A 16,856-nucleotide genomic window follows, 5' to 3' on the forward strand; every position below is an offset into this window, starting at 1 on the left:
AGCAGCCTTTGTGCTAACCGAGCTTCAGTGTCCAGAGAGCACTGACATCGTTAATTATGGTCTTTCCCACCTTTGGCCTTTAAATCATTTCAAAGTCTGTGGCCCAGAAAGTTGCTAACCAATTGTTTATAGATTTTAAAGGGGGGCTCCTATGAAAGGAGCACTGGTTCAGGAGCTGCAGAGGGTGAGGGCCCCCCTGTGGGCCAGGCCAGGCCCCAGCCCATGACTGGCATCCTGTTTCCCCCATAACTCTATAGGGGCGGGTATCAATTTATCTCCCTCACATGCCTAAGGGTCCTAACAGGTCAGAATTGGGGTGGGCTCCCCACCTTGTGGTACTGCCCTCTGCCCTGTAGTTCTTCAGATATGCCCCAGGTGAGAAACATACCAGTTTACCATGCTGTCTTCCATGTCCTGTGGCTCTTCAGATGTTTATCATCTATTTTCTGTCCTTATGCCATTCTCTCTCTCAAAGATGCTGAGCTTGGTACTAGCAACCACAGTTCCCCGAAAACAGTTGAGGAGCCACAGGAACCTGTTTCTCCACAGGCCATGGAAGGCACTCAGGTAACAGAGGTCACTCACCCATGCCTGGGGCCCTGGGGCAGGTGTGGGGGCTGCTTGTGTTGTGGGGGGCTGGCTCATGACCGAGTTCTGATGCCTGCTGTAGACAGGACCTCACTAGGCCTCAGACCGGGGAGACAACAGCCTCGGAGGGTGTTTATAACAGGGAGGGTGCCCTGGGTGCGTGTTTATAACAGGCAGATCAGAGCTGCATCGCTGGCTTCAAGAATACGGGTCAGAATAGAGTTTCATCCCTTCTCCTCCTTCCTTCTCACCCGTTCCTGATTCCAGGAGGCTGAGGCAGATAAAACTGCCCATTTAAAGCCAGGTAGACAATCCAGACCTACTGAAGAGCCTTACAGGCTGCCTGCATACTCACACGAGGACCCATTTTCCTATTTTCCTTCCTGCCTGATCAGGCTTGGAAGCTAGCAAGATGCCTTCCACAGCTTCCTGCTGAGCTGCTGGCTCCACTTGTCTCTGCCTGGCCTCAGCAGGAGCCCGCCCCCCCCCCCACCACCACCTGCACTTTCCTGTTGCCAGGACTCTGCAGGTGCTGCTGCTGCCCTCACCTAAAGAAGGGGTAAACCCTCAGCAACAAGGGGCCACAGTCGGCCGTGTAATAGATTATGTAGGATTTGGCAGATGAGCCAATAGATCCAGTCCTGTGTTCCAGCTCTGCCAACTTCTGACAGCTGATGGGTTTGCAGTAATATGAATGCCCACATTTACTGGGCTCTGGGTGCTCACATGCTCCTGCAGAACCTCAGAGCATGTCTTTTGTGTCTTTAGGAACAAGGCCTCACGTAGGGGGTGGGGCAGGAAAACAGGCTCACCTCCAGGCTAATGTCGTTGGCCTGGTCCTACATCTGCGTGTGGCCAGAATCCCAAGATGTGTTTCCCTACACACCTCCTTCAGCTTCTGGTCTGCCTGACTTCTCCACCCAGCTGGGCCCAGAGCCCCTCCCTGAGCCCAGGATGGGGGGGCAGGTGCTGAGCCATTGCTTCTGGACTCTAACCTTGGACAAAACAGTGTTCCTCCTTGCCCATAAACTCATGTAAATAAAATCTTGGGAAAAGGAGGATGGAGGGAAGACCTTTATCTCAACACTAGTCCACCTGGTTTGTCCTCCCAGATTTCCACACTGTCTCTATGAAAAATGTATTCTTACACCCCAAACCACAAAAGGTTCCAAACTGTAGCTGGTTGGCTATTATATTTCAAGTGCTGATTTAGTCTCTGCATGGAGACCTGGCATGCGCAATGGTCAGGCACTCTGCTATGTCAGAGGGTACTCATGAGACCAAAACACAACCCCGGCCTTCAAGAGGTAGTGACTTGCTATGGGAGAGGAGAGCCTAATTCAGTATGTGGAAAGGAGGATGGGAAGCATCTCAGAGAAGGAGACCTTTTAAAGAAGGTTGTATGACATGGATTAAATTAAGGGAAATGAAACTGATGAATGAAGTTAATGAAAAAGAAAAACTTAGTGCTCAGGGCTTCTTGCTTTCGGCAAAGACAGAGTAAGAGAGACTAGATTTATTCTCCTGCTGGAAAAACCAAAAAGTGGCCAAAATGTAAGAGATAGGAGTTTTTAAAACACTGCTTATCAGGTAACCAAGTAAAATGATGGGAGAGATGAGAAACAAGCCAGGCAAGTCCTCCAATTGCCCTGCCTTGAGAGAGTTTTAGGCCACAGCATGGGGCAGGAGAACCCAGTGGGAACCCAGTGGACTCCCTGAATTGAGGAGGCAGATCTGTAAGTGTATGGAGACTAAAGCTGCTAAGGTCTAAGGGACAGAGTATCAGAGAGGAGAGAGTTGCACAGAGGGAGGTGTGAGACACCAACAGAGGGTTGTTCTTGAGTATTGAACTGAAGACCAATCATCATGTGAGCAACTAGTGAAGGTCAGGCTGAGGACAGAAAAGGATTCAAGTTCACAGTGCCCAGTGCTTATCCAAAGCTGGAACCTGTTCCCATCAGCCAGACTGGAGAACCTTAGGGCTCACAAGGCATTGGAAGAGTGCACAGAAGAGTTTTGCATCAGTAGTAGGGAATAATTAGCTCTAGAGAGAGCACTGCACCAGTTGTGTCTAACATATCTGTAGAGCAAGAACCAAAAGGATCAAACTGCTCCCAAGTGGCTGAGTTCCAGAGCCAAGTTCAAGAATAAGTATAGGAGTACAAAATTAACTAGCACCCAACTAGGTTAAATTACAAGGTTTAGAATCCAAGAAGATATTACCAGGCACTGAAAAAAGCTGAGAATATATGATGCATAAGGTGGGATAACCAGTTGAAACTACCCTAGATCTGAAGCAGATATTAGAATTAGTGGATGAGAACATTGAAACAATTGTTAGAACTAAATAAGTTCCAAAGTTCAAAGAGAGATGTGAAAGATATAAAAACACCCCAAATAAAACCCCTAACATAAAAACTGCAATTCATGAGATGAAAAATGCATGGAAGGATTAACTATAGATTAAATATCACAGAAGAAAAAAGGTTAGTAAACTTGAAATGGAAATGAGAATTAAAAAAATAAGAAAGATATTGTATCAGTGAGCTGTGGGACAATATCAAGTAGCTAATATGTGTGCGGGTGGAGTCTGTAAAGAGGGAGAGGTTGTAATGGAAAAAATATTTGAAGAAATGATGACTATAAAGAAATTCTAGATTTTATGAAAACAGTAATCCCACAGACACAAGCTCAATAAACAGCAAGCACAGGAAACAGGAAGACAACTATACCAAGCCCATCATAATCAAATAGTGGAAAACCAATGATAAAGAGAGAATCTTAAAAGAAGCCAGAAAGGGGGAAAAGGCAAGCTGGGAACAGAGGAATAAAGATCATAGTTGCAGCAGATTTCTCATTGGAAACAGTGTAAGCAGTAAGACAGTGCAGTTGCATCTTTAAAGACCTGGAAGAAGATAAACTATCAACCTAGAATTTTATACCCATTGAGTGTCTTGCAAAAATGAGAGTAAAATTTTGATCTGCACACAAAAGGTGAACAAATTCATTACCAGCGGACACATACTACAAGAAATGTTGGAAGTCCTTCAGGCAGAAGAGAAACAATACCAGATGGATCTGTGGATCTACACAGAGGAATGAGGAATGGTAGCGGGATGGGTACACATGTAAGATTTTGTTCTTATTATTTATATCTCTTTAAAAGATAGTTGATTGCTTAAATAAAATAAAAACAACATAGTCTGGGACTTCTGGCAAATGTTAAAATGAAATGTATGACAAGAACAGTATAAAAACCAGGAGGAAAGAAATATAAATATACTACTTGAGGTCTTTTCTGCCATACCTGATGTGTATAGTATAACCTGAAGATAGATGTGAAAAGTTAAAGATGTATATCATAAACCCTAAAAAATATTGAAGTTACAAATCAAATTCAGAGAATTATACTTAATAAAAATACAGGAGCGAGAAAGTGGAATCATAAAAATATACAACTGGGGCACCTGGCTGGCTCAGTTGGTAGAGCATGTGACTCTTGATCTCAGGGTTGTGATTTCAATACCCATGTTGGATATAGAGATCACTTAAAAATAAAATCTTTTATGAAATAGATATAACTAATCCAAAAGAAGGCAAAAAGATGTAAAAAGGGTTTAAAGAGCAGAGGGACAAATATAAAACAAATAGCAGGATGGCAGACTTAAACCTAACAATATTGATAATTACATTAAATGTAATGTACATTGAATGTCCCAAAGATTATGTAAGATCAAGATAGATTGGATGAAAAAGCAAGACTCAATTATATGCAAACAACAAAAAATGCATTTAAAAAAAAAAGATTTTATTTTTTATTTGAGAGAAAGAGAGAAAGAGAGAGCACAAGCAGGGGGAGGGGCAGAGGGAGAGGGAGAGGGAGAAGCAGACTCCTTAATGATGTGTGTAGGCTGACTTGGGGCTTATTCCCAGCACCCTGGGATTATGACCCAAGCCAAAGTCAGATACTTAACCAACTGAGCCACCCAGGGACCCACTAAATGAACTTTAAATACAAAGATACAATAGGTTCAAATTAAAAAGATACAAAAAGATACAGCGTGTTAACACTAATGAAAAGAAAGCTGGAGTAGCTTTATTAATTTCAGAAATAGTGGATTTCAGAACAAAGAATATTACCAAAAGTAACAAAGATCAAGAGAACGTAACATCCTAAATATTTATGCATCTAATAGAATTTTAAAACACATGAAGCAAAAACTGATAAAACTGCAAATACAAACAAATAAATGACTCTATTTGGAGATTTCAATATCCCTCCCTTAATAATTGATGGAACAAGTAGAAAATCCATAAGAATATAGATTTTAAGAACACTTTCAACAACGTTGACCTAATTGACACTTAATAGAACACTCTACCCCCCAAATGACAGAATATATATTCTTCTTCTGTGCACATGGAGCATTTACCAAGGTATACCATATTCTGGGCCACAAGATACATCTAAATAAAGTTAAAAGAACTTAAGTCATCTAAAGTATGTCTTCTCACAACAAAGACATTACAAGAAGATGAAATTCCAGGTTAATAGCTCTCATGAACATTAATGGAAAAATCCTCAAAAAACCCTGAGTAATCTGAATTAATACATAAAAAGGACAGTACATCATGACAAAGTAGAGTTTATTCTGGGAATGCAAGGTTAGTTTAACATAAAAAATAAGGCACGCCTGGGTGGTTCAGTCAGCTAAACATAGTAACTCTTGATCTCAGCTCAGGTCTTGATCTCAGGGTCATGGGTTTAAGCCTTTCCCTGGGCTCCATGCTCAGCATGGAACCTATTAAAAAAAAAAATCAGGTAATTCACCATATTAACAAGCTAAAAGATTACCTAATGTTTCTCTCAAAAATACAGGGAAGGCATTTGAAAATTCAACATTCATTCCTCATTAAAACTCTCAGAAAATTAGGAATCAGAAAGAACTTCTTCAATTTATTAGAGCTATTTTTGAAAACTCTGTAGCTAACATCATACTTAATGGTAGAAGACTAAATGCTTTCCCACCATGGTCAGAAGCAATGCAAGAATGTCTGCTCTCACCTCTTCTATTTAAATTACACTGGAAGTTCAAGCCAGCACAACAAGACAACAGAAGTAAAAGGCATCCAGATTGGAAAGGAAGAATTAAAACTGTCCTTTATTTGCAGGTATAACATAGTCATCTAGAATCTACAAAATAGCTACTAGAACTAGTAAATAATTTAGCCTCTTGCTCAATATATACAAAATTAATATGCAAAGTTCAATTTTATTTCCATGTAATAACAATTAACAACCAGAAATTGAAATAAATACCATTTACACTAGTACAAATATACAAAATACGAAGAGATAAGCCTGACAAAAGATTTTCAAGACTTGTATGCTGAAAACCACAAAACGTTTCTGAGAGAAATTAAATAAGACCTCAATAAAGGGAGAGAGATCCCATGCTCCTGGTTTCGAAGACTGGATATTGTCAAGGTGTCAGATCTTCCTCAATTGGTCAATGCATTCTCAGTCAAAATTTCAGGAGGAATTTTTCTAGAAACTGAAAAATTGATTCCAAAATTCATATGGAGAATGGAAAGGACCTTGAATAACTAAAACAACTTTCGAACAGAACAGTTGTTGGACTAATGCTACTGATTGTAAGGTTTGCTGTATAGTTCCTGTCATTAGGTCCCAGTGATAACAATGCCAAGGGCAATAGATACAATAATGGAACAGAATAGAAGACCCAGAAATAGACTCAGCCTATAATCTATAGTGACAAAAGGCAGACAACCATTTGCATGGGCTTGACCAAGTGGAACAGGGCAGGGAAGGGATGGGTCCTAGAAACACAGAAGCTTTGGGAAGTGACATATATGCTCATTATTTTTATTATGGTGCTATTTTTACAGAGGCATTCATAGGTTAAAACTTCTCAAAAGGTCTACTTCAAATATATACAGTTTATTGTCAGTTATACCTCAATAAAGCAGCTGGAAAAAAAGCTGAGTGCAGCTTTCAAGTTACACAAAAGACTAAGAATAATGAAGTAATAACTAACATCTACAGGGAACTAGGAGGAACCGGCAGTGCGCTAGCATCGCTCTAGCTACCTGTCCTTATTTTATTCTCCTAACAACCTGGTCAGGTAGGTGCTGGTTTTAGCCCCTTTTTACAAATGAGTCTGTGGAGACTCCATGACTATCCCAAGCCAGTAAGCTGTGGAGGCAGGATCTGAACCCAAGGCAGTTGGTTCCAGAGCTGGGGCTCTGAACCACTCTAGGTGTTGATTAAATATCTTGCCTTTGTCATCCACAGGGGAGAATCACAGAAGAAGCCACAGCTGAGGAACTTTTGTCAGCAGTCCACAGCAGAAACAGTAGTGAAATGGAGGTAGGACTTGAGCACCGGCTGGTTGGCCCCACAAGGGTCACTATTCATTGAGTGTTGGTGGGCTCGCTCCTCTTCCAGGCCTCCCTGCCTCTCTCTACCAGCTCAGAGCTGCCACTTCTTTAGCACTGACTCCCCAAAGCCTTCCTCAGTGAAGTCTTCCTCCACCAAGATATCCTTTGTTCTGTATCCTTTGTACCGCTTGGTCCTAGAAGCTATACTGTTAGAGATTCAGGCCAAGGGGTGGTAGAATCTTTTTCCAGCTGACACCCGTGGCACACTTCTTCATCTTTTGCTGGCTTCCTTCTCCCTGCCCACACCTTCCTTTGTTGAACCTCCTTGGCCGGCTCTGCTGGGGTGTGTCCTCTGTTTCCTGCTAGAATTCTACTCAAGGATTCAGGTCATTTGGCTGGGCTCTCTGGACTCTGCTCGGGATTTCAAATTTTTCCTAAGAGCTCTTGAAGAGGGCTTTGAAAGTTGTATGTGGGAGATTCACATGATGAGACACTCTCATGCCCCAGTGGTGAGCCCAGTTCTGAGCTTTCAGTGGGTTCCCCGGTGCCTCTTCTAGGCTTGTGAGTCAACCTGAGAAGTCTGGAGAGCCCTTGACCAAACACGAAGTCAGGTCATCTCCACGGAGGTCCTGGGAGGACCACATTAATGGAGCACTAATCTCAAACATCAGAATTCTGAGAGGGTCAGATTTTGGTTCCCCTTTCTTCTCCAGATTCTGAGCCATTAGGAAGTCTACATGGAAGTCAGCTAGGGGTAAAGGGGCCACTTTATGTTGGTCAAAGCTGAACTGGGGAAAAAATGTTGGCCCTGTAACAAGTGTATTTCCTAGTTCCCCACCACTGAATTCAGGGTACACACCTGGCTGGAGGCGTCTTCACTGTTGGAGAGGGGTCTGCCCTGCTAGGCAGAATGTATGGAGGTCAGGGGAACTCATGCAGTCAGGAGCCGGATATGCTGCTAGGAATAGAGTGCATCAGGCAGGCAGGGGTCCATTTTCCGAATCTCACTTTAGCACCTACCCTGGGACCCCACCCATGTCTTTCTGGCACTGGTCATTCCTCAGCACCCGAGGATGGGAACTTCAGGTGCCTGGTCTTTCTCTGGCACCGTGCCTGCAAGCAGGTCAGAATCTTTGCGGAACAGCCATCAGATAATGACTAAACATAGTTGGAGAAGCAGTACCCCAGTTTCTTTGCCTCTTAGGTGAGACAGCTCTGAGATGTATTCTCCAGGGTCTTCTAGGGATTTCAGCAGGATCGAGTGGGACACTCTGCATTGCTGTCCTTTCTTTCCTTGCCTCCCTTCCCCACTCTCCCTGCAGAATTTCCTCTCATCCCTCCCCAAATAAACTTAGCTCAGAGTTTGCTTCTGGGGACACCCACACCAGGGCACTGACTCCTCAGGCTCTGGGGAGGAGAGAAGGAGGCATGGAGCAGAGGGTGAGGCATGCTATACTTCTAAGAGGTCGCTATTCCTGTAGGAACCCAAACCAGAATGTGGATGTGGAGGAGGGGACAGGATGGTCCCTGCTGCATTAGACATACTGAACCCCCAGAGGGCCCCTGGGTCAACAAGGTAGATTGATGTCCTATGTTTATCTCCTCTCCCTTCTGGAAAAAAGCCACAGAAATGACAGCAAAGCAATAAGAAGGGGGGCACAAATCCAAAAGACAACACGACTAGGAGAGAAGATATTGGACAGTGAGCCCTTTCAAAATGTTGAGAATGAAGAAAATCAATGGAGGAGTTTACACTGGCTTAGCACAGTGGAAAAAGGAGAAGGTCCAGCACCACTGTGAGGGGAGGGACTAGCAGAAAGTGGGTGCCTTTCCCTCCTGTGTCCACAAAAGGCCTGGGACTTCTGGAAGGAAGGATAAATACTGGGCTGAAGTGAGGGGTCTGACAGCCTGCTAGCAGACAGCTCCTGGCCCATCCACCATGCTCAAGAGAAATAACTAAATGACCATTCTCTAGATAGATGGGATGGAAAGAGCTCCAAATTCAGGTTCAGGCTGCACTGTGTGAGGCTGTGTAATGGAGGAGAACAGAACAGACAAGTGGAACTCTCCATTTCAAAGGTAGAAACCCCTGTCCTCTCCTCTTACCATGTTCTCTGAATGCCAGAAGCCAGGTCTTTGTATAAGTTTTTTCTTATCACTATGGTAACAAATTACCATGAATGTAGTGGCTTAAAACAACATAAATTTGTTATTATATAGTTCTGGAGGTCAGAAACCCCAATGAGTGCTAAGATCCATGTGCAGGCAGGACTGTTCCTTCTGAGGCTCTGGGGAGAATCCCTCCCTTGCCTTTGCCAGCTTCTGGAAGCAACTTGCATTCCTTGACATGTGATACCCTCATCTTCAAAGCTGGTAACATCTTCCAGTCTCTTGACTCTGACCCTCCTGCCTTTTTTTAAATAAGGACCCTTCTGCTTATATGGGGCCCACCTAGATAATCCACGATAATCTCCGTGTTAAAATCTTGTGTTAAAATCTTCACTTGCGTTAAAGTTAAAATCTTGTATTAAAATCTTCACTTAATGACCTCTGCAAAGTCCCTGTTGCTCTGTAAAATGCACAGGTTCCAGGGATCGGGCCATGTATAGTTTGGGGGGCCACTGTTCTGCCTATCACAGTCTCCAAGAGATTGAGCACATATTCAGAAACATGGGAGTAAATGCCAAAGAAATGAGAAAGTTGAAAGGGCTAGCCAATAGGAAGAGGGATCAGCAGGACAGGGGACTCCTGATTTTCTTTATAAGGTTTTAGTGCTGATATTATTTTAATGTTTGATGCATTACTTTGATTTAAAAGAACTCTGAGAAGGATCTCAGTATGAATCATTTTCCTCTAACTGAGCTGTAACACCTTCTTAGACAACCCTAAAATGAGACTGGAAGGTCTAATGCCAACTTTCCAGGTGGCTCCTGCCAGTTGGACCTCTCTGGGCTGCACCTCATCACCAAATCACCCAAACAGTCCCAAGATCCAAAAATTCTTGTAACACAAAATCACAGTGAAAACGCTTTGGGAGACAGGTATTTTGCTTACAGAATTGAGAGGTATATAACCCTACCACACTCTAATTTCTACCCAGTGTTACAGTTGAAATGTGGATCCAATGGGAAAGACCAGTGGAAACCATTCATTTCCTGACCTTCACATGAGGACGTCTTTCAATCCCATTATGAATCTTGAATATCTCTTTAAGAAATCTCATTAAAACTAGGCCTGGCTCAGGATGATTTGTTTCAGGTGAGACTGTCACATCCGGCCTAGGGTGACCAGATAATGTAGACTCAATGCCACCACGAGCCCATTAAATTGCAGAAAATGAATAGGATTCCTGCTTGGTCCCTCTTGTCTCCTTGCTGTAGGACATAGAAAACCTCAGTCAGCAGTCCACTGTGAGTGATACAGATGGCCGTGTCAGCTGTTTGAGCTTGGCATCCATTTCACTGCCCAAGGAGACCAGCGACTTCCGCCCCATCTACAAGGGAGCCTCAGCTGCTTTTTGTATTCAGCTCTTTTGTATCGAGGAGAAATATGAAGCAAGGCAAGTACTGATCCCGGGTTGTCTGTTATATAGTAAGACTTTTCTTAAGGCAGTGGTGGCCTCACATTTTATTTGTATGGAGCCCATGGTTTCCAAACGTGGCCTCACATCGTAATCCCGTTGGGTTTTTTTTGTTTGTTTGTTGCTTGCTTTTTGTTTTGCTTTTGTTTTTTTCTTTTTTTAAGCCCAGATTTCTGGGCCCAAGTCCCTGAGGTTTCAGTCCATAAAATTTGAGCAAGGGCCACAGAATCAGACTGCCCAGGTTTTGGCTTACCTGTGTAACAACAGTTGGGGATCTGGAAAATCATCACTTATGTAACCACGGGCTACTCTCCATTTTCTAAAGTTTGCATCGGCGGGGAGGGGGAAGGCTTTGGATTTAGGTGATTGCTTGTCCGGAGTCTTTTGGCTGCAAGTATCAGATAATCCGACCCAAATGGGCTTTTAAAAAAATGGAATAATTGCTTCATATCACAAAGGTTAAGTCTACTGGTGGAATTGATTTTTAATGTGGCTTGATTCAAGATGAGCCCATCAAGTTCCAATTTTCTCTCTCTGCCTCCTGCCTCTGGTTCCCTACTGCTGGCCCCATTCTCAGAGCAGTGTCACTTCTTGGGATCAAAGAAATGGACAGTCAGCTGAGGCTTTGTACCAGAAGCTGGTGAGGATGACTTTGAGCCTGGCTTTCTAGCTAAAGCCCCATCGGACCTGATCAGTCTGGGCTCATTCCTGAGCTGATGGATGGGGCCAGGCCAGGACTTGATGACAATTTAGTCCTTTGCCTCATGTTTCCCTCCCTCACTACCACCCACAAATTTGGGGCTGGAGCCTTACACAAATGTAATCTGAGGGTGGCTAGTAGGACACCAAACAACATTCCAGGAGAGCTGCTAGAAGGAGGAGGCATGGTGCCAGACAAAGCCTGGGTGCCCACCAGACCACTCAGTCACCCCACTTCCTATCCCTGTGTGTTCAGTACTTCTGCTGTCTATAGTCTAGAAGTGGACCTTTGACCTTGATGCCCAGATTCCACATCTCCTTTAGAATTCCCACTGACTCCACCATTTTGTTGCACAGAACAATCCTGAAGAAGAAAAGATCGGCCCATTTTGATAGACCAGAAGGTTCAGCGTATCCTTTAGATGACCAAGAGTGCTGCTAGACATTTCCTTCTTAGAGCATGTGTTTAAGCATACTCCCAGTCTCCCAATCTCACTTACAATGTTTTACTAGTACTTTTTTCCTTTTAAGTTTTCAATTTCTTTGGAAATCTTAGAAGTTGAAAAGGGAAGTCTTTATTTTGCTTATATCGTAGACATCTAAAAAGCCTATAAGCCCTTCTAGACTTGTTGTGTATATTTGTTTTTCCCTGTGCATTCAGATATGATTGTGCTTAGAATGTGACTTTTGAATTTTCAGACAGCAATTTGATGAACTATTATAGTATAGAACCACAGGTGGTAAGAAAATCTTTTGCATGTAAAAGAGAAAAAGATCAGAATTGCTTATAATAAACCCACATCTCTCTGACAGCTCTAACAAAAAAGGGAGAGATTATGTCACAGAATGACTACTGAACCTCTTTGAATGCACGTTATTAATTGTTATAGTAATGTCTTTAGTTATAGAAAAATATTTTACTACTGAAATATGAAGCTTATGATTTTCTGCAAGTTGATTAATGTTCAGCTAGACACAAATTCTGACTAGTGGTTGGCTATCACTGCCTGGCAGGAAGAGAGCCATAAATCTTTTAAAATATATACTGATACTGCTTTTGCTTGTGGGTCAGTGACAATGCTTACTGTCTTGTTTACAGGTCACTGGACTTTATGAATTTTGTTTTCAGTCTTTTTCCTGTAAGTACATGCTGAATTTTGAGTAATATAATTGGTTTTGCAAGCTAGAAAATTTATAGAAAAGCAAAATGCCATATTCACTGTCCAAACATGTACATCACCATGAATGTTAAGGTTTGAATTGCTTCTGTTTTCTGAAAATAAGGTTGAATGACATATCATGAACTCTTCAAAATATTGACATTCATGTTCTAATAGTTCCCTTTAAATGTCCAATTTCTTTTAAGGATAGCTTTAATGGTGTTTTGTTAGAATCAGATCATTAATAGAATGCTGCAAGTACATGAAAATGTCAGAAACGACACAAAAGTGTATTAGACTGCCATATTACTTTAAAGTTTACAGTGGCTCAGAGAATTCTGAAACCGTTAGATTGCGTTTCTGAGAGTAGGCAAGTAGGAATTTGTGACCGATTTTTTGGTTGGCGTCGCCTGACACAGTGTATGACATGGAGGAGGCACTCAACGCACTATGACATGTTTGGTGGATGGGCCTCGGGCAAATAGACCAGTGCAGACAACATACTCCGTTCTTGTCCTCTGCCTCCATTTTTGATTCACTGTTGTCGAGGGGTGGAGTTTCTAATCAACTTCTCACTTTATTGGGGGGGAAGAAAGTGGAGAAGGAAGATGATTGAGGAAAAAATGGATTTTTACAAAGATGTTTTTCCTCCCTCACCTATCAGTTAAGTCAATAACTAGATTCTTCACTTTGTTAATTACAAACAAAGTATCTATTGTCTTATTTTTCCTGATACTCTTTCTACTGAGGCAAAAAACAAATATGGTTTAATTATGTTTCCTGAAGCCTATGTGATTATAGGTTGTATTTCTTCATTTTGTTAATATAATGAAGGCTTGTAGTAATGATCTCCATTGTTCTCATAATTTGGGGGATTAATTTTTAAGGCAATTTTGAAGCTCATAAAGCAATGTAGATTATCCTAAGGTAGGATTTACAAAGCCAATTTCCCTCAGAGATGCCCCAAAGTAATTTTCCTGCATTTAAATTCACTCCTACTTTGAAGTCCAAATAAAGGCAGAGCTCCATCATTACAAAAGCAATGCTGGCTTTAAAAAGGCAAAAGACACTTTTACAGTTTAATTCTATTGTCTTTCAGGCTATGTGGAAACAGGAACAATATACTTCTATTATGCATCCTTAAATCCTTCAAATCTAAGTCAAAGCATTTCATTGTAGTCTCCTCCTCCCAGAGGAAGTCCGCTGAGACTCGGCACCCATTCCTTACTTTCAGCTTGAGTTTTTCAACAACTTGACTTTCAAGTTCCCCAAAAGGAACTGTGTCATTTTGCTAGAAAGAAGGAAGATAAGGTCAAACAATGATTCACTCCTTTGGTTTGCACTAACATCCCCAGGGTTTTGGATTAACACAAGTAATGCCTTCACAGGGTTCAGGAGAAGGCAAGATCCCAAAGGGACAAATTAGCTCTGGGAAGAGCAAGCCACTCCTGCAGGCACCTGGCAGAGGGTCAAGTGGGTTGTGTGGAACACAGATGGTCTAGGGCAGCTCTGTCTGATAGACAACAAATTCTAGCCAAATAAGTAATCTAAATATTCTAGCAGCCACACTAAAAAAAATAAACAAAACAAAAAAGACACAGGTGAATTCAATTTTAATACTATATTTTATTTAACTGAATATGCCCCAAATTTAATCTTTTTCACATGTAATCAGCATGAAAAGCTATTGAGATATTTTACAGTCTTTCCCCCAGTGTTTGAAATCTAAAATATATTATTACACCTGTAGCACACTTCAATGAAAACACTACGTTTTTATCAGAAATATTTGATCTGTGCTTAGATTTCATAAAATTACAGTTGAATAAGTAGATTCATATACCCAAGTTGTTCCAACATAAAACTTTCCCAATAGCTGAGTATCAGTTTTTTAATTTAAATTTTAAATTAACGAAAATGAAATAAAATTAAAAACTCAGTTCCCTGTCACACTAGCTACATTCCCAAAAACCCACTATCCAGACATGGCAGCTGGTTCCCATACTGGGCAGTGCAGATCTCAGGGATAAGTGGCAGCTTTGAGGACTTCTGGTTCCTCCTACGCCTGCTAACTAAACACACTTCCCAGGTTAAACACATCCTTAGCTCTGTTTGCCTAAATGGGATCATGTCATGATAAAATACAGATTTCCATTCATGTATAATACAAGATTTTAAAAAAGAAAAGTCCAGGATCACCACCCTCTCATCTTAGAGGAGGGAACCAGGGCTAGTGCTCTATCACTTAGCAAACCTGGAGACTTTGCTACGATACCCATGCTGCTTCATTGCCTCCAGGGTGCAAGTGAATTTGCCAGCACAAAGAACCTTACTTTCAAAACTGACTTCCACAGAAGGGCTGTGCGAATGGGTCTCATGGTTTACAATGTTCATTCATGTAGGTTTTAACAGGACTTGCGGAGATTTTCTTATAGTTCCTTATCCTCTTGAATTTCATATGATTACTTTCCAAATTACAAGAAAGTTGAACTTGAATACCCTGTCCTTTACACATTTTACCCCCTATTTTCTATAGTGTTTGGCAGCAGGAATTTGTTTAGTGATGATTGGTTTCCAATTCTCTCCCTGTGTGTCCTGGTGGCCAATCACGTTAGGACAAGAACTTCTGCATCATTTCCCTGCCGCACCTCACACCTGAGTTTGCCCTCATTCAGAACTTCGTGAAGATTGTCCCCTTCAACAACTGTACCCTGGAGCAGGATCTCTATGTCTTCCATCGGGCTGGACTGCTCAAGTAAGTGAACATACCTTCGGCCAAAAGACAATCCATGAAATTAAACAAAGAGAATGGAACAAGGAGCTTGCTGCCATTTTAACTTAATGGTTTCTTTCAAAAATTGTTTTTTATTGGTGGAGAGCTTGATCAAATGATTTTAACCTTGGGTTAGGGAAAAAGTCATATTAAAAAGTTATCTGCCCAGTCAGATATTTTACTGTCAATAAAAGACCATACGATACCAAAATAGAAAAACTGACTAAAAAAAAAAAAAAAAAAAAAAAAAAAAAAGGCCAGACTATTTGCATATGAAGAAAAACAAACAAAAAATAATGGATATTTAAAATCTTCAAACATATTCATCGGGGAAGGGAAACCCAGACAAGAATGAGACATCATTTTTTATCATATTGGTAAGATCTAAAATAGAGAAGCATTCAGTTCTAATGAAACAATGTAGCAGTGGCCAGAATGTAATTGACATGAAATTTCCAAGGGCAGTTTGGCCAGAATGCTGTAGTGGTTCATATCTGTCAACTCTTTAATTCCACTCCTAGAAATATACCCTAAAAACTGATTGCAGAGATGCAAAGAAAAATTTATATATAAGGACTAAAGATATTGGAAATACTCTAAATGTCCAAAAGTAGGAGAATGCTTAAATACTTTATAGTAACTATATGAAGGAATTATAACTCTGTTTGCAATTCATTTAAAGAACATTTAATGAATGGAAAATGCTCAGAATGTAACGCTAGGCTCATACCATTATATAAAACAGCATTTAAACATGACCTAAATTTCTAAAGAAAGACAAAACATGACTAAACTAGAGTAAGCGGGGGACATGAAGATGTGCTGCTATGCTGTGCCACCTGACTCCTCTTGTTCAGGACTAAAGAACTCACTTTCTAACTGTGAACAATTTGAAGCTGGGTCCCACTTGAAAGAGATCACCCTGGACTGAAGAGAAGGGCTTTGCCCAAGTTTGTGCCACCCAAAGGACAGCCTGCATCCAGTGACTAGTCTTGCATGTGGGAGGTGGTGGGGAGGAGATGCAGTATAAAAGGCCAGCAACTCCCTGCCTCAAAGGAGGGGCAACTCTGAAGGTTCTTCCCAGAACTCCCAGCAGGATCTGCCGGGTGTTGGTTGTGACCCTACTGCTTACAGTCTGACTTCTCCCTCTGCCCTGTTCTGCTTCTGTCAGTTCTTTCAGAGGGGGAGGGCCCTAAGAGCTCACCCCCAAAATCCCAGCCTATAGAGTACTGTGGGAGGCTGCTTCCCAGGGAACCTGGCCTGCAACACCAGAGGGGGTCAACGGTTGCCCCGGGGTGGTAGTAGGAGCATCCGGGATGATTTTTAATTCCCTTCTTTACATTGCCTAAAATTTGGAATTCTACACCCAGCTTGAGTACTGCCTAGGATTCTTGTGCTGACAAGTAGCAGAAACCCATCCAATTGGCTTAAGTAACTGGAGAATTTATTAACTTAACACACAGAGTCAAGTGAAGAATCCATCCATCCAACCAATGGCGATGCTGGTTTCACAGAGGGTTTAGTTAGCCCTATTTGATCTGTCTCTTCCAGGTTGACCATTCTTAGCCCAGTGCTTCCTCTGTGGTTGCACGATGGGTGAGATAGCTTTTGCCACTTTAACTCGGTCCGATGGGAAAAGAGGGGTGGTTAGGCT

At 41.9% G+C, this 16,856-nt stretch overlaps 1 protein-coding gene across 4 annotated transcripts in view; it reads left to right on the top strand.

Annotated features, from left to right (window-relative positions):
• CFAP61 (cilia and flagella associated protein 61) overlaps positions 1-16,856 on the top strand; it is a 275,799-nt gene that overhangs the window by 74,701 nt on the left and 184,242 nt on the right. For all 4 annotated transcript variants that reach the window (XM_032859286.1, XM_032859289.1, XM_032859287.1 and 1 more), the window contains exons 9-13: positions 476-567; positions 6,905-6,979; positions 10,371-10,549; positions 12,369-12,408; positions 15,045-15,184. In XM_032859286.1, the coding sequence (XP_032715177.1) occupies positions 476-567; positions 6,905-6,979; positions 10,371-10,549; positions 12,369-12,408; positions 15,045-15,184 (526 nt within the window). The remainder of the gene's footprint in view (positions 1-475; positions 568-6,904; positions 6,980-10,370; positions 10,550-12,368; positions 12,409-15,044; positions 15,185-16,856) is intronic.

The sequence above is a fragment of the Lontra canadensis genome, unplaced genomic scaffold (assembly GCF_010015895.1).
Source record: "Lontra canadensis isolate GAN:19392208 unplaced genomic scaffold, GSC_riverotter_1.0 scaffold16, whole genome shotgun sequence".
Classification (NCBI taxonomy): Eukaryota; Metazoa; Chordata; class Mammalia; order Carnivora; family Mustelidae; genus Lontra; species Lontra canadensis.